Source organism: Arabidopsis thaliana, chromosome 3 (assembly GCF_000001735.4).
Source record: "Arabidopsis thaliana chromosome 3, partial sequence".
Taxonomy (NCBI): Eukaryota; Viridiplantae; Streptophyta; class Magnoliopsida; order Brassicales; family Brassicaceae; genus Arabidopsis; species Arabidopsis thaliana.
Genome location: NC_003074.8, coordinates 269,893 through 285,857, shown reverse-complemented (window position 1 = coordinate 285,857; position 15,965 = coordinate 269,893). Strand labels below are relative to the sequence as shown.

General features: G+C 42.8%; 5 protein-coding genes across 10 annotated transcripts; 2 read left to right on the top strand and 3 right to left on the bottom strand.

Moving 5' to 3' along the window:
• The first annotated feature begins 17 nt into the window (after nt 1-17).
• AT3G01790 (Ribosomal protein L13 family protein) lies at nt 18-2,679 on the top strand. 3 transcript variants are annotated; one of them, NM_001337359.1, is made up of 6 exons: nt 18-151; nt 265-322; nt 664-735; nt 937-1,103; nt 1,218-1,329; nt 1,408-2,182. In NM_001337359.1, the coding sequence occupies exons 2-6, from the start codon at nt 275-277 to the stop codon at nt 1,492-1,494; spliced, it is 486 nt and encodes a 161-aa protein (NP_001326281.1). In that variant the 5' UTR covers nt 18-151; nt 265-274; the 3' UTR covers nt 1,495-2,182. The 3 variants fall into 3 exon arrangements, with proteins under 3 accessions (NP_001326281.1, NP_850494.1, NP_186828.2); NM_180163.4 differs by having other exon boundaries at nt 54-151; nt 1,760-2,679; NM_111045.5 differs by having other exon boundaries at nt 98-151; nt 234-322; nt 1,760-2,197.
• On the bottom strand, nt 2,194-6,976 carry TPLATE (ARM repeat superfamily protein). 2 transcript variants are annotated; one of them, NM_001337358.1, is made up of 7 exons: nt 5,554-6,889; nt 4,853-5,449; nt 4,323-4,684; nt 3,931-4,234; nt 3,706-3,828; nt 3,099-3,531; nt 2,194-3,019 (listed from the first exon to the last, which is right to left on the bottom strand). In NM_001337358.1, the coding sequence occupies exons 1-6, from the start codon at nt 6,685-6,687 to the stop codon at nt 3,505-3,507; spliced, it is 2,547 nt and encodes an 848-aa protein (NP_001327599.1). In that variant the 5' UTR covers nt 6,688-6,889; the 3' UTR covers nt 2,194-3,019; nt 3,099-3,504. The 2 variants fall into 2 exon arrangements, with proteins under 2 accessions (NP_001327599.1, NP_186827.2); NM_111044.4 differs by having other exon boundaries at nt 2,207-3,019; nt 3,099-3,548; nt 5,554-6,976.
• Nucleotides 6,977-7,016: 40 nt separating this feature from the next.
• Nucleotides 7,017-10,525, top strand: BET10 (bromodomain and extraterminal domain protein 10). 2 transcript variants are annotated; one of them, NM_111043.3, is made up of 9 exons: nt 7,017-7,302; nt 7,448-8,551; nt 8,629-8,677; nt 8,764-8,847; nt 9,273-9,356; nt 9,440-9,555; nt 9,640-9,706; nt 9,804-9,925; nt 10,016-10,525. In NM_111043.3, the coding sequence occupies exons 2-9, from the start codon at nt 7,472-7,474 to the stop codon at nt 10,274-10,276; spliced, it is 1,863 nt and encodes a 620-aa protein (NP_566151.1). In that variant the 5' UTR covers nt 7,017-7,302; nt 7,448-7,471; the 3' UTR covers nt 10,277-10,525. The 2 variants fall into 2 exon arrangements, with proteins under 2 accessions (NP_566151.1, NP_001326912.1); NM_001337357.1 differs by having other exon boundaries at nt 7,028-7,302; nt 9,440-9,706; nt 10,016-10,481.
• Nucleotides 10,526-10,553: 28 nt separating this feature from the next.
• Nucleotides 10,554-12,610, bottom strand: AT3G01760 (Transmembrane amino acid transporter family protein). Its single transcript, NM_111042.3, has 8 exons — nt 12,512-12,610; nt 12,297-12,439; nt 11,817-12,209; nt 11,335-11,728; nt 11,148-11,253; nt 10,957-11,048; nt 10,788-10,856; nt 10,554-10,710 (listed from the first exon to the last, which is right to left on the bottom strand). Exons 1-8 carry the CDS (start codon nt 12,557-12,559, stop codon nt 10,588-10,590), a joined length of 1,368 nt encoding a protein of 455 aa, NP_186825.2. The 5' UTR covers nt 12,560-12,610; the 3' UTR covers nt 10,554-10,587.
• A 271-nt stretch (nt 12,611-12,881) lies between these two features.
• On the bottom strand, nt 12,882-15,637 carry AT3G01750 (Ankyrin repeat family protein). 2 transcript variants are annotated; one of them, NM_001337356.1, is made up of 3 exons: nt 15,390-15,629; nt 14,527-15,263; nt 12,882-14,444 (listed from the first exon to the last, which is right to left on the bottom strand). In NM_001337356.1, the coding sequence occupies exons 2-3, from the start codon at nt 15,241-15,243 to the stop codon at nt 13,167-13,169; spliced, it is 1,995 nt and encodes a 664-aa protein (NP_001326814.1). In that variant the 5' UTR covers nt 15,244-15,263; nt 15,390-15,629; the 3' UTR covers nt 12,882-13,166. The 2 variants fall into 2 exon arrangements, with proteins under 2 accessions (NP_001326814.1, NP_186824.1); NM_111041.5 differs by having other exon boundaries at nt 14,527-15,637.
• Nucleotides 15,638-15,965: the final 328 nt, after the last annotated feature.

Genomic DNA, 15,965 nt, shown 5'->3' with positions numbered 1-15,965 from the left:
TTTCCTTCATATATAAAGTCATTTCCTTTTCTTTTAATGAGAAAATACCAAAATAGCCCTCCGCCTTCTAAAACCCTTTGTTATACAGCTCCCTCCTAGATCTTCCCATTTCCACCGCCGCTGTCACTTCCGGCACTGTCTCCGGTAACCGGTGAGTCATCTCTCTGGTGATTCTGGTCAATTCGTTGCAGACTTCTCCATACGAATCTGTATAACTGAAATCACATTCTCAGTTTTGTTTTTTGTTTTTTGTCTAACAAACAGCTGAAGAACGATGGCGACTCAGGCTGCTGCTGCTGCCTCATTCAAGGGCAACTTAAAGGTATAAAATGATTACTTCTTCCTTCCATATCTCCAGCTTTTTGATCAGTTTTAGCCAAATCACCTTAGATTACTATCAACCAGTGAGCGATTCCCACGTTTAGGTCTTCTTCTACGTGTTATGCATTTTCTACTTAAAATCATTTGGAACAATGATCACTTCCCATTGCATCTATTCTCCATTACGGTCAGAGAGTGTCACACCTATGCTATGCAATTTAGAAATTGAGTAGATGCTACAAACTTATTCGAAAATGGACCCCTTTCTATTATTAAAAAAAAACTTCCAATCTACTCTTTGTATTATGTTTTGTTGCTGATCTTGAGTATGTCTTTGTGCAGAAAGCTGTGGCAGGTATAAAGCGTATCAATCTCGACGGTCTTCGTTGGCGTGTTTTTGATGCCAGAGGCCAGGTTTTCTTTCTTCTACCTCTCTTCCAATCTACTCTCTCTTTCTTCTACCACTTTCTTCTTCTTATGCTTGGTTAGTTACATGACTACAGTGGCAAACATTTCCAGATTTTAGATAGGATGCCTTATCTTTGTTGTGTCTTTGTATTAAATCTGAATTGAATTGCTAGGATTTCATTTGTGAATATAACTTGTCTACTCTAGGTTCTTGGTAGACTAGCTTCCCAGATATCAACCGTGCTTCAAGCCAAAGATAAGCCTACTTATTGTCCTAACCGCGACGATGGCGATATTTGTATTGTTCTCAATGCTAAGGAAATCGGCTTCACAGGAAGAAAGCTCACTGACAAATTCTACCGTTGGCATACTGGGCAAGTTGCACTCTTTCTTTTAATGCTCCTGTGAATCTTCAGCTACTACAAGTGTTTTATCATATCTTTTAGTATCTCCCATTTTCATCTACTTTATTTAATCTCTCTTTGTAGGTACATCGGACACCTGAAGGAACGGAGTCTGAAAGATCAGATGGCCAAAGATCCCACAGAGGTCATTCGTAAGGCTGTCTGGCGCATGCTTCCAAGTAACAATTTGCGTGATGTGAGTACACTATAAACTGAAACATTTTCTAATCACCTGAATCCTCAGTCTTTTAGATCCCTGACTTTCTGGCTACAGATATTACCCCACACCTTGGCTTTACTCTTACTTGTTGATATCCATCATGAGTTGTGTGGAATGAGATTCTTGGTGTCCTATGTCTAGAAAGGTTGTCTCTCCTCACAAATCGGTCTTATCGAATGAGATGATATACCCTTGTTTTGAAAATCATTTAGGTTTGGAAGGAAGATTGTTCTGAACTCTTGGTTTTACCATTTTGTTATTTGTCCTTTATCTTTGGTGGGAATAGTGGCTTGTTTGTACTGATACATTCTCGCTTCTCAGCTCCTAAATGAATTGCTCGCATAGTTTAGGATGTGTTGCTTAAAACAAGAATGTGCTGAGGTTTTGTTGCTTTGTGTGGGTATAGGACAGGGATCGGAAGCTGAGGATATTTGAAGGCGGTGAGCATCCTTTTGGGGACAAGCCACTTGAGCCATTTGTGATGCCGCCTCGTAGAGTTAGAGAGATGCGACCGCGCGCAAGGCGAGCAATGATCCGTGCGCAGAAGAAGGCAGAGCAGGCAGAAAATGAGGGAACAGAGGTAAAGAAAGGAAAGAAGAGGACCCTCTCTGAAGTACCTGCGTAGAGGAATTACTTCAGAGGAAAGCTAGTGATGTGACTGTCTTTTTATTTGTAAGCAAAGTTCATAATGCAGACGTGGATAAGCTTTTAAGGCTTTCTTGTTTCTCAGACAATAAACCTGTTTCTGGATCTCAAACACTGTATCACAAATGAAGCCAAAACCATCTTCCTTAAACATGGATCTGTTTCTGGTTATCTTTCAGTTTTCTTCGTTGCAAAAAACAGAGCAATCTCACGCCAAACACTGCATGACTACAGAATGTTACTGATGGAAAATGGGTAAATGCATCCTTGGTTCCATAAACGTGTGAAATTTGTGAATAAGACGGAAGAATTCGTAAAAAAGGGCAATAGTAACATCCTTGGTTTGTTTCTTTTCTTCACCAACAACAATACAAAACATCTAAACCTACGAAGAAACCACACACAACAAAAGAAAACAAAGATTGTTGTAGCTTCATCTGAGAAAAAAGTACTCTCGCTCTTAGTTAACTTTGGTATATTTTCTATCTTTGCACAAGATGTGCCATTCTTGGAGCACTGCTGCCTGAAGCGCCATGTGCTCTGTTTCTTCTGCTGTCAGCTTAGAAAATGTTCCTTTTTCCTTCTCTTTTTTCTTCTTCTCTTCCTTGTCCTTTCCCTCTTCTTTCTCCTTTTTCTCTTTTACTTCTTCATCATCATCTTCTTCTTCTCCTTCTTCTTCTTCTTCGTTTTCTGATTCCTCCTCTATCTTTGAAGTCTTCTTCGGCTGAGCTGCCTTCAACAAAGCTATCCTCTCCATAGAGATCTTCAGCTTCTCGGCCGCGGTTGCCTTCACTTCGTCCTCTGGCATGTACTCAACGCCCCCGTCAGTTAGATCATCACACCATCCCTGAATATCCGACTCTATTTGCTTTGTGATTGATGCTTCTGATGCTCTAACCACAAACTTGCACATCATGGTGGTAGTCTCGTCACCCAGATCCATGTTCCTGCTCACTTCACTAGCGCCAAAGATCATCATACCCACAAAACCTCCATGCCACGTTTTTGCAGCGTAACAAAGCTGTAGTGACATCAAGTTAGGGGTTTATCAGACCATCAATCCAGTTAAGGAACAAGAAGAATAACAGAACCAAGTTCACCTGAAAGCCAGCAACTGTGCGTATAATGTGGGAACAGACTCTGTGGAATGGCTTCGAGGATAATGATTTGAGTCCGCTTAAAAATGGTGAAGCCCCATACTGTTGTGCGGCGGTCGCCATGAAGCCGCTTCCTTCATACATATATGTGCCAGTGTACTCTGCAACAGCTGGCAAGCTAGGCCACAAACGAAAGAACTCGACTGGTGAGATTTTGTGCGGTAGAAGAAGCTCAGTCAGTGGGATCTTGTAAGGCTGACATCTTAAGATCACAGGCTCTCCGAGTTCTGCTTTTGAACCTCTCTTCTGCTTCATGATCTGTGGATCCTCTTCTATGTAGTCACCGTCATATTCTCCCCTAGCACCACGGAATGGATAGTAGAGGACTTGAACCCAGAAACCACATCTTTCAAATTGGGACACACCAACGGTGACACTGCATTGTACAGGATCCTACAAAAGTAAATCACAGAGTCCATGATAATACAGCTAACATATACGAAACTGATTGATTGGTAAGAACAGAAACGGTTTCCAACTGACAAGACTTAAGAAATTAGAGAACTGTAAAGAGATGGGAGTATATAAGCACTGAAGAATGACATGCAACCTGTGAGACAAGATTACGCAACTGCCGCACTGCTTGAGGAGAGCCATCCATGAAGTATAGGGCACCAGATAATCCAACCCGTATATCCACACGATTCAGTTCAAGTTCTGTCAAATTAATAATCTGAAAGGTAACATAAAGTATAAGGTGTTGAGACGCTAAAACTTTATCCACTAAAACTGTATTCAAGTAACTGCAGGATGATACAGTAGAATATATACCAACCTTCAAGTGCAAAGTGACCCTTCCATCATTTGTATCTGCTAAATGGTAAGCTTCTATATAGCAAGGATCACTGCTTCCGGTCAAAGGATATGCTGTGGGAGGAACCTTGATAGAAGTTGAGTCGACCCCTTTTGTAAGGAAGAGAGTTAATTCAGTGGGCTTTGGCCTCCAAAGCTCGAGAATGGCCTTGTGAATTAGACCTTCTAATTTCCTGTCTTGAGCAGCTGATGGTTCGTAAAACTGAACAGTAAGCTTATGGTGGCTAAACGGGTAATCTCCTCTTGTCTCACTAACTCCAGCCCACCTGGAAAATAATAGGTTGTCTGAGTTCCAATCCAGAAATGCAGTAAAACTCACATAATAAAAGGATTACAAGCCAAGGGAAAGCTCACTTTCTTTCAGGAAGATTTGAAACATATTTGATCCTCTGCAATATTAAACGGGTTTGATGTTTGCTAACTGTATCTGCAGCAGCATGGTTCCTATACTCTTCAAGCTCTTTGGTTAATAACTGGCCAGCTCTTGCATGACGCGATCCCATCCTCTGGGCGCATAATAAGACTGCCTGAACATCTTGTAGCCTATTCGATGTAGTAGCAGCGGCATCCAAGTTGAAGAGAACCTTATGTATGTTTGCTATGATAATATTCAATGGATCATCGGGGTCATCAGCTAAAAGTGGATCTAGACCTTCTAGATCAATATGTTCTGCGATTGTCCATATAAGACGCCCGAGGATTCTTGGGGTATTTACCTGCCAAATTGAGATCAAGATTTTTATAAGACATTGACCACGTTTCAGTCCACAAGCAATAGTTCTCCTCCACATTTAGTATTAAATAGTACTTAAGAAAGCCTAACTAAAATTCTTCGAGGAAAATTGCCAAGGGTTACTTCTAACTTTCAGCTGAGGCTTAATTACCTCTTGGAGATCCTTAACAAGCTCACGTTGCAAGTTCTGCAATCGTGTCTCATTTAATATTTGATCCTGGGAAGCACCATCTTTCAGCCTCTTCACTCCTCCACGGGTATCATAGATATGGCACAGCCTAACAAGCAATTTCAAATAGCAATCTACAGCGTACGTCCTGCCATCACAATCCCATTTGACACAAGGCCTACAAACTTCCACAACCTCAAGGGCTGGTTCTGTCCAGTTCAGAGCACCATAACCAGTACCATATGCTAACGCACCAATCACTCTGCTCTCCATACCCGAGTTTTTTTGTTCAGGCAAAGGTAGAGACAACTGGAAGCAGCTTTCCACAAGCATTGCCACCAGCTCTTCCCGAAATAAGCTCTTACTGGTAACACTATTGAGATCATCTTTAATCCTTGCATCTTCAAAGAGAGAAATAATATCTGTCCCAGGCAGAGGCTTCTGACCTCTTCGGGCACTTTCTCTGGCAAAAAGGTGAACACAGAGAGCTGTCCGACAGATACAGGCTAATGCGTGCATCCTGTCCGATTCTGCTCTCAAGTTTCTCACCATAAGCAGCAGTCTTCTAAACAACGAAACCTTCGTAACAAATTCCAAAAAGAATGATTCAGAAATCATAGGCCACAGCTTCAAGACAAAGGTACACAACTAACCGAGCTTAAATGAAGTAAAAAACGACATACCTGCATATGCAGATCAAGCAAGTGCAGGTTCGTAACAACGGCCCTGACTATACTCTCTCTAGCAGAGGAAAATTCTTGGCGGTCCCAGAGTGTTAAAATTGCAATAATGGACTGTGAAGCCCACTCTGGCTTGCCTCCGGCAACATCTGCCAGGTAGAGCATGTTAATTCCCACTTCAAAAATCAAAGCTGGATCCAAAGAGGAAGCCAAGAATGGCGCCAAATGGGTAACCAAATCTGAGACGCCAACCAGCTTCTCGGCGTTGGAGTCCACAACGGTGGCATTAGCTGCAGCAGCAGCAGAGGAAGCCTTGGAAAGCTGTCTAATCACTTCGACACTACCGGAAGCAACAGCTTTGACAGCAAAGACAAGAGGGAAAACAGTGGCTCTGAAGGTTTCGACAGGAAGGACTAAAGACCTAGCCATCAAAGCGCTCCTCTTTCTCCATACAATGTCAACCATGGAAGAGACCCACTTGGACCTGATGGCGAGGGAGTTCTCGCTGTCAACGAGCTTATCGCCAGCAAGACGGCTCATCCGCTTGGAGTCGAACTCCTGGAAGAGTCTGCCGACGGACTCAAAGGCAACCTTGGAGACGGCGTCGGATTTGTCGAGCATGTTCTGGCCGATCCGAGCCCACCAGTTGGAGACCTTGTCGAGGAGACCCACATTGTTCTCGCACAAAGTAACGAGATCATCACGCGCGAGGATGCAGCCAAGTGTCTCGGTGATGGAAAAACGAAGGTTGTCAGATGGAGAATCGAAGCAGGAAGCAATCTCAGAGCTGCAATCAGAGATGAGTTTAGGAAGCGAGAAGGCAGGGAGAGCCGCAAGGATGGAGACGGCAGCGGCGGTAACATCCGGGTCCGGAAAATGAAGATCCGTTTTGACACCTGAGCAAACGGTGTCCCAAAGATCCGGAGTGAGGCGGGTAGATCGGATGAGATCGAATGCCAGCTTCTTACAAACAGCTGAAGCCGGAGAAGCAACAATCTCCTCCACAGCAGACTTAGCGATCACAGAGATATCTCTTCCGGCGGCGGATTGCTGCAGCGCCTGAAGAAGCGCCGATGACTGGCGAAGCGCGTCATTTGAACGGAGGTCCGCCTGGATCTGAGCAAAAAGAATGTCCATAACCGGATCGAATTAACTGAAATTCGAGATCCAAAATCTGAGCTAACTAGCTTCGCTGTCAATCTGTGTACGTATGCGACATGGAACTGGAAGAAGAAGGATGTGTAAATCAAACCATCAATTGAAGAAGAAGGAGAAGAAATTGTTTTCGAAGGAAAAAAGCGCGTGCCGTTCCTGCGATTCGAGCTTTCACAGCGTGCCGTGTTGAGTCATCCGTAGACCCAATAAAGGCACATTAAAAAGTTCATTGGGCTTTACATTATAAGCCCAGGATATTATTTTTATGCACCGAAGTATTTGCATTCGATTTTAATTCGAGGGATCAGATCCGACGGTCCAGATTGAGTCCTGCCCAGTAGCAAAACGGCGTTAGACGCAGCATTCGTTAGGGACGGGACACTAGAGAAGGGAGGGCAGAGAGCGATTTTGTTCTCTCTCTACTTCTCGGTCGTCTTCTTCGTCTCCACTCTAGGGTTTTACTCTATCTTCTTCTTCATCATCATCTTCTACACCAATCTCTAGCGTTAATCTGTTTCTGCTGGAGAAGATTTACGCTTGTTCCTCGGTTCTCTTACTTCTGCTCCGGTTCGATCGCTTGCTAAGTGTTTCGAGTTGGTTAGTTCCGAATTTCCTTTTTTATGCATATTGAGTGTTCACTGCTCTCCTCCAGCAATACTATAGGGCTCTAAGAATTGAATTGCTTTCAGGTTTTCATAGTTAGGGTTTCTCAAAACTGACTTAAATATTTTGATTTGTGCAGGTTCGCACTTCGGTGGGCGATATCATGACTGTGAGGAACGGTGGTTTCCCAGGAGATTATAATCGTAACAGTTTTGACTCTCCCGGCGGCTGTGATGATAGCCCCAATGCTTCCAAGGATGATGAAACTTTTGGTGTCCCGAGAATAGTTTTACCCTTGTCTGACTTGTCATCATCAGAAAGGAGAAAGTGGATTCATACGCTTCGTCAGGAGCTGGAACAACTACGGTCCTTTCAGAAGAGTGTTGGGGACCTTCTTCCTATATCTAAGATTGTTACTAGTACACCTGCAAGTAATGTGTCTCGCCCCAAGAGTTTTGGAATGTCACGATGCTCTACTGGCCCTGGAAAAAGGGTGCTCCCCTTCACAGCAACCAAACCAGAGCCAGTCACCACTTCCACTATGCTTCGGATGAAGCAATGTGAGAGCCTCCTTAAACGATTGATGTCGCAGCAGCATTGTTGGCTCTTTAATACCCCTGTGGACGTCGTCAAGCTCAACATTCCTGATTATTTCACCATTATCAAACATCCTATGGATTTAGGAACTGTTAAAAGCAAGTTAACTTCCGGCACGTATTCAAGCCCTTCAGAGTTTTCTGCTGATGTCCGTCTTACTTTCCGCAATGCTATGACTTATAACCCGTCAGATAATAATGTGTATCGCTTCGCTGATACTCTCAGCAAGTTTTTTGAAGTGAGATGGAAAACTATCGAGAAGAAGTCATCCGGAACCAAATCTGAACCAAGTAACTTGGCTACTCTTGCTCACAAAGATATTGCGATACCTGAGCCTGTGGCTAAGAAGAGAAAGATGAATGCTGTGAAACGTAACAGCCTCTTAGAGCCTGCTAAGCGGGTTATGACAGATGAGGATAGAGTAAAGCTTGGCAGAGATTTGGGGTCCTTGACAGAATTCCCTGTACAGATAATAAATTTCCTGAGAGATCACAGCTCCAAGGAAGAGAGATCTGGAGATGATGAGATAGAGATTGACATCAATGATCTCAGTCATGATGCCTTGTTCCAGTTGCGGGATCTCTTTGATGAGTTTCTGCGAGAAAATCAAAAGAAAGATTCAAACGGTGAACCCTGTGTGTTAGAGGTAATCACCTTTCTATATCTCATTCTTGATCCATTTGTTAACATGACTGATAAACAGCGAAAACTTTCTTGATGTAGCTTTTACATGGGTCAGGGCCAGGAAATTCATTGACGCAACACTGTGATGGTTAGCATACACTGGTTTTGTTGTTTGAGCTAATTCGCATGTCCTACTCTATGATTAAGCTGTCATTTCCTCCTCGTTACTTGCAGGGAGTGAATTGGAGGACGAGGATGTTGACATTGGTAATTATGAGCACCCTATATCTCACATCTCAACTGTCAGAACAGAAAAAGGTATGGCGTTAGAGAACTACAGTGGTTTGTTTAATCTTGCTACATTGTATTTGTCTTTTTCTCTATGGAGCTTTTGCAGACGTTTGATGTTTGCAATTCTTATATGTACTTAACCCTCGGAACCATTTTACTTCCCTCTTGTCAGAAGTGGCCGTCCATCTAGAATACTCAATGTTACTTCTGTAGTTTTTTTGGAGTGAAACTTACTGACCTTACTGATAGCAACTCATATTACACACCTAGTATGATAGTGATAGACCTGTTACATTTTCTGCTTGTTTTACTCCCAGGTCGCTGTTTGCTATTTTCTATAGTGATCATATTATCTCTAATCAGTGATTACTCCTCTTTTGGTGCAAAAGATGTTAAGTTTTGTTGATATTAATTAATAAACCTTGGTTTTCTTATTCCCTTTCTAAAAGCAGATTCCGTCGGTGGATTGAATCAGATGGAAGATGCATCCAGAGGGAAGCTAAGTCTTATTGAGGGGGCAGATGGTCATCAAGATGGTAAGCTCAGAAGTGTAGCAGAAAAATATCTGTGCTCTAATATCTGAGGGTGGCATCTCACTCTTGACCCATTAATAATTTAGGAAATAGTGCTCCAAAAGAGAAGGAACTACCTCCAGAAAAGCGTTACAGGGCTGCTCTATTGAAAAATCGATTTGCGGATATAATCTTGAAGGCTCAAGAGATAACTCTTAATCAGGTTAGCTGTGTTTGTGGAGGTGTGAGCTGTTATATCTGGTTAGCCCTCCCTCTTTGACTTTCAAAATTATATTTGTGAGATCAGAATGAGAAACGAGACCCAGAGACACTGCAACGTGAGAAGGAAGAACTGGAATTGCAAAAGAAGAAAGGTATTCTTGATTTGCTAGTTTCGATTTTTTGATTGATGATATATACCAAGTAGTATATACGTACATAAACTTGTCCTCTTATTGTTTTGTGCACCAGAAAAAGCACGGTTACAAGCAGAAGCCAAGGAAGCTGAAGAAGCTCGTAGAAAAGCTGAGGCACAAGAGGCTAAGAGGAAACTGGAACTTGAAAGAGAAGCAGCCCGGCAGGCATTGCTTGAGGTAAATCAAAATTGCTGCCTTGTACCAGTTTGGTTTTATAAACTGCAATACATGTATATTGATCATTGCCATGACTGAATGGTACACCAGATGGAGAAGTCGGTTGAAATAAATGAGAACACAAGGTTTCTCAAGGACCTAGAACTGCTCAAAACGGTTAACACGGACCAGTTACGAAATCTAAGAGATGTTGGCTCTGAGTCTGATGGGTTGGCTGTATTTGGGTTTGGAGGAAGTAATCCTCTAGAGCAGCTGGGGCTATTTATGAAACATGAGGAGGATGAAGATGAATCCGACATGCTTGCGTTTCCAGATCCCGGCAATGAAGTAGAAGAGGGTGAAATCGACTGAGATTCATGAGTGTTGTGTCTTGGATAACAGCAGTCAAGTGTACATGAGTTGTTGTAAAAAATGATAGTTAGATTGATATTTAACCAATGCGATGGCATTTTATCCGAGTAAACAATCAATAACACTTTGTGTAGTGAGTAAAATTTTGGTTAATTCAATAAACCAATGACCGACAGCACCGAGAGAGAGAGGGAGCATGTCTCAGAGTTAATTCTATAGATTTACACTCGAGTTTGGTAATAGAGCCTCTAGACTCTAGTACCAGCGAAATTGTTGCGTCCAACCAATTTATGTTACCTACAAGGCAATCGTCAGTGTTTAGGTAAGTTGCATCTTGAATTAGGTAGAGTGCCCTTTTGAATATTATAGATTAGTTTGGCCAGTCCCCCAATAGGTGCTATGATCATCAGCACAAGCCCAAAAATGATGCAAAACTGCTCCAAAAAAAAAGATTTAACTTAGCTGTAAGTGTCATATTTAGCTTTTGATCTGAGGACTACAAACATCTTACCCAGTTCATACACCATGAGAGACTAAATCTCTTTGGTTTCTTTAGGATCAGCCACATGATGCATGGGATCTGAAAGATAACATATCATTATGTTTGTTAGAGTTATTAACATGTTGATTGAAGTTTGATGATATCAAGAGCAGTTTAAGAGTAGAGTATTCGCGCTTACAAAGTATGTGGTCGGGGCGAACACAAATCCCCCAAAAAATGACAGCAATGCGCTGTAATACGGTAAACCGACCGCTATTCCCATCGTGGCGGCTGCGATATAGAGGTAAGTTAATCAATCATCAAAATGCTACTCCTCTGAAAAGAATGTGAATTTAGTTTCTTTGGTTTGCAAAAATCACAGAGACTTACCCACAAAAGTCCATCGGATGGTAAACCGTAGAACTCTTGTTGGACTGAAGTGCCATATCCTTATCATTACAGATTCGATCATGTCAAACACGGGCATCGCATACACCTAGGAGGACAAAGCAGATCAGTTAAGGCGGGGAACTACAAGTTTTTTTTTGCTTCTAATGAGAGGCGTTTTCTGGTGTACCTGGTAGCTTCCCAAGAGATGTATGACCACAAACATGTTGGCCACAATGACAAGTGCCGTTGGTTTTGTTAGTGATTCGAGGATGCTCTCTTCAACACTGTTTCCAAAGGTCTTGAAACCTACAAGTGCCACAGGGAAGTAGCAGAAAGCTACAATGATATAGGCTACAACCGCTCCCTTCCACATGGGTCGTTTTGATGGGTTCTCTGGTGTTGATGGGATCGTTGCTTGAATTTCCAAAACAACGTTATGACCTGCGTACGCAAAAGCCATTTCACCCAGTGCACTTAAGAAGGCTAATGGCACTGAGGTTGTTCTTTTTCTATAGCCGTACTCTACACTCCCGGTGGTGGCACCCTTCCTCAGCGAGGCTACCCAAGCAATTGTAGAATAGCTGTGCATTGGAAACAAACATTTGATAATTTCTTCTCTTGTTCATGTTATGTTTTCACGAGATGAAAATAGCAAAAGGAAGGAGCTACCTGACAGACATGACAGCAGCTACCAAGGAGACACCAGAAATGGAGTTGAAGTTCTTAAGAAGGGAGAGCACGAACTGTGAAGAGGCAAAGATCAAAATGAAGTGTTGAATTCTAAGCTTTGTGCACTTGTCACCATCTCCCAAAGCAAGGTCATGTACATTCTTCAGGGATTTACCTCCAGTGACCATATAGACTATGCACACACTGATCTCGACAAGTAGTTGTAGGGGCACGATGATGTACAAACCAAGCTTTTTACCAAAGGCTGCCTGACCCAGCTCATGGTACCTATCGAACCGTTGCCCTTCAAACATCTCATGCATCTCAATCATTTGCCAGAGGGTGTATAACGTGATCACCCATGACAGGATCAACACCACAACCCCAGGTCCCCTGAAAACATCATTGGTAAAGTCTAATATATACATATGTACATCTTCAAATAAATTTGGTGTATTTGAAATCTCAGTTGGAAGATACCATCCAAGCTCTGACATGGCGTAAGGAAGACCGAGAACGCCAGCACCAACAATGGCAGTGACGTTGTGGAAAGCTGAATAATACCAATTGGCATTCCTTGATGCTGTGATTGGAAGCCAATCTTCCAGATCAAAGGGTTGATCCTGTAAGTAGAGTAACAAAAACTCTTTAAGAATAAAGTTTTTCAATGTAACAAAATCATAAAAAGCATATACCTCCTCCACAAGATGTTGGTCTTGGATATGATCTGGGATTCCCGCCATTGCAAACTTAGGAATGTTGTGACTTGTGAGGCAATCTTTCCTATCTGTTTTTCTTGTCTTGTGTGGTTCCAAAAGTTGGGAGCAAGAGAGATAGAGAATGAAAGTTGACCTTTACCCCCACTGAGGTTTATTAGCTGTGCAAATGATTGAAATTACCTGGAAATTTTGTGTTGTTCTTCAATTCATATTAAAAATGGTCGTTGATTGGGATACATGTTCATAATGACTCCATTGGTTAAGCTATTGTATATTGATTTTATGTCACTATTGGACAATTTCTGTAATTCTGATTATTGTTTATTCTAATTGCATATGAAAGTTATTTTTTAAATGAAAGTTTTTATTAGTCTGATTTGTCTTGTTACGTTTGCCGTGTAACAAAACAAACGGTTTCAATGTAAAACATTTCTTCAAGTCAATGATAGGAAGATTGATCAAAGTAAGATCCATGACCAAGTCAGCTAGTGGGTGCCACCCTGGTACAAATACATACGCCCATCGTTGGCGCGTGGCTTGAAATAACCCAACAAATTTCATTATTTCATAAGAGACCTTAGAAGACCAAACTAAATACAAACCGGTTTTGTTCTATACCCAATAACCTGGTTTATACCAAGACAGTAGCCGGCGTTTTCACTGACAAAGCTGAAGTACCAAAGCAGAAGTAATGGCTCTTCAATCTACTCCTCACCGAACCCTGCTTCTCGCTTACCTTATTTTTCACCGGCTCTGACCGTTTCAATCCAGATGGTCCGGCTATGCTCGTATCAATCAGCACTCCCTTCTGTTTAAGATCAACCATGCTCGAAGTCGAAGAAGTGGAAGAAGAGTGGATGGATATTTTCGAGAATGAGCTCGACCGTGACCGCACCGACCCAAACCGTTTCTTCTTGGCTCTGGGACTAGACTGGTTACTTCTTACCGCCAACGTTCTTTTATTGTTATTAGGCGGATCAAGGGAAGAAGTGCTGCTTTTTGAGAATCTCTGACGGAGAGGGACAGGAGTTTCTTGCGTCTCAAGTGTTGTCGAAATGATGCTAATATCAGAATTGTTCTTGGAATGGCCAGGTTGTTTCTTGACTCGCGGCCAGTGGAAAACGCTCTTCAATCTCTCTGTTGTAGAGTTAACAGACGCGTTTCTGCATTTCTTGAGATGATGATTCTCATCCATCACGTTTAGCTGACCAATCTCAATGCAACAGGAACTGGATCTCACGTGTCTAGGGACAACAACACCAATCTTTTCAGGCGCAACTTCAAGTCTGGTGCTTAGGAACATCTCAGCGTCCGATGTCTTGAAACGAGCTCCAGGGCTGTAAAAGTTTCCTCTGTCCTTCAAGTGAGACGCGACGACACTTGTGATGCTTTGATCACGACAACTGAACATCCCTCCGGCTGATACGAGTCGTCGGAACAGGAGATCAGACGTTGGAGACAGCGGCTTCTGCCTGATCAGATCAAGCGGAGTCATACCAGCGTTGTCACGTATGTTTATATCAATGGATTTCACAGACATAAGCATCTCAACGAACTCCAGAGGAACATTCCCAGAGATGGCCAAGTGAAGAGCCGTGCGTCCCTCATTGTTCCTATAATTTACAAAATCCCCTTGGGATTTCGAGGCTGCGGAAGTGATCAGACGGTTCATGAGCTCCGTATGCTTGTCAAGCCTTTCGAACGCAGGAGTCTGGAAACCGGAGATTCCGGCGTGAAGGAAAGTATCTCCGGCGTTGTTTCTGGCGGAGATCAAAGATGGAGATGCCGAGATGAGAACATCCACAAGATCAGCGTGGCCACGGTAAGCTGCAACGTGCAAAGCCGTGTTCCCTTGGTTGTCCACGGCGTCAACTAAATGGTATGATGAAGCCACAAGCTCTTTAACCACCTGCATCATAATCACCAAGATCCGTAATTTTGTTCATCTATCGATTGATATTTTAGTTATAGCAGTGGCCGGAGACACTTACCTGAGTTTTTCCTTTTCCGGCGGCTGAGTGGAGGATAGTGGAGCCCTGTTTGTCTCGGAAGGCCAAGACATGTTCAACAGAACAATCGGAGAGAAGTTCTTTGAGAAGGATCAGATTGCCTCCTCTCGAAGCAGAGTGAACCGCTCTGTTCTTCATCTCCCATTTGTAAGCCGCCGGAATCTCTCCGGTTTGCTGCTCGATGCCACCTGTTCCAAACCTCGGAGTAACCGCAAAATCATAAATGAGACGGAAAACGTCGTCGTTTTTACTTCTGGCAGCTGCGTAGAGTATATCAGTGACGCCGTACTCTCCTTCGCCGAACACTAACAGGGGATTTCTCTCCAGGAGATCGTGAACAAACGCTAGATCTCCGGCAGAGGCTGCCGTGTAAATCAGCCAGCCACCATACCCAGAGCGGATAAGAGTGTTCCTCTTGGATCCCGGCGAGCCGCCTTCGTCGCAGGCGGCGAGAAGTTTTCTGGCGACGCGTGATCTGCAAGCGGCGACGTCGTGGAACTGGGAATCGTCGTCCCAGACGGTTTCGAGGCGGCGAATTCTGCGGAGGGAAGTGAGCTTAATGAGGTTATTGGAGTCGATTCGGAGAAGCTCACGGACTAGGTCGTACTGGCTGTTGGCGGCAGCATAATCAATGGGAGTAGCGTACCACCACTGATCGCCGGTGCTCTCCCAACGGAGAGGAAAGTAGGTCGGAGGCATAGAAATTGTGTTGAGGAAAACTGAAAAAGAGTTGCAGAAGAAGGAGATAGGGGTCAAAGCGATTTCTTGGTGATCAAGGAACAATGCCTGCTCCTATATAACTATTTAAGGACGGAGAGGAGAAGAAAAAGAAAAGGATTGGTCACCGGAGAAAATGAAGAATAGCGTAGGAGGCACTTGGGTCTCTTTAATCAGCCTAAACAAAGAAAACTCCCCAGTTTATATATGTAACCGTACTTGGAAAAATCTGGTGTCTTCATTACACGAATTAAATACCAAATTTGAAGGAATAATTGGAAAAAATCTTAGATCTTTTTTTATAAATAAATGTTTAACGCGTAACATTAGGGAGTAGAAATGACTTCAAAAGTTACAGAATAATAATTGGAAGGAGGAACTGATCGTGAGAAATGCCTAATTCTATAAAGTGAAAAAGGGTTGATACTTGATAGTAATGATAGAGACACATGGAGAAAAGTGGCCTTTTTCACCCATCGGGAATAAATGTATATCAAGAACTTGTTTAGTATTATTTGAGATGGTATCAAAAGTTGAACTACTTTTGTTTTCGAGGTAATCGAATTGAGTGTTGGTGTGGATTCTCCAAAGCAAGTCCGTATAATCGAGTCTTTAATTGGATATCGAAGAATTTTTTAATATGACATCTTTTGAGATTCTTGCAAATCTCAAAATTCGTTACTCGTTTTTATTTCTGAGATTTT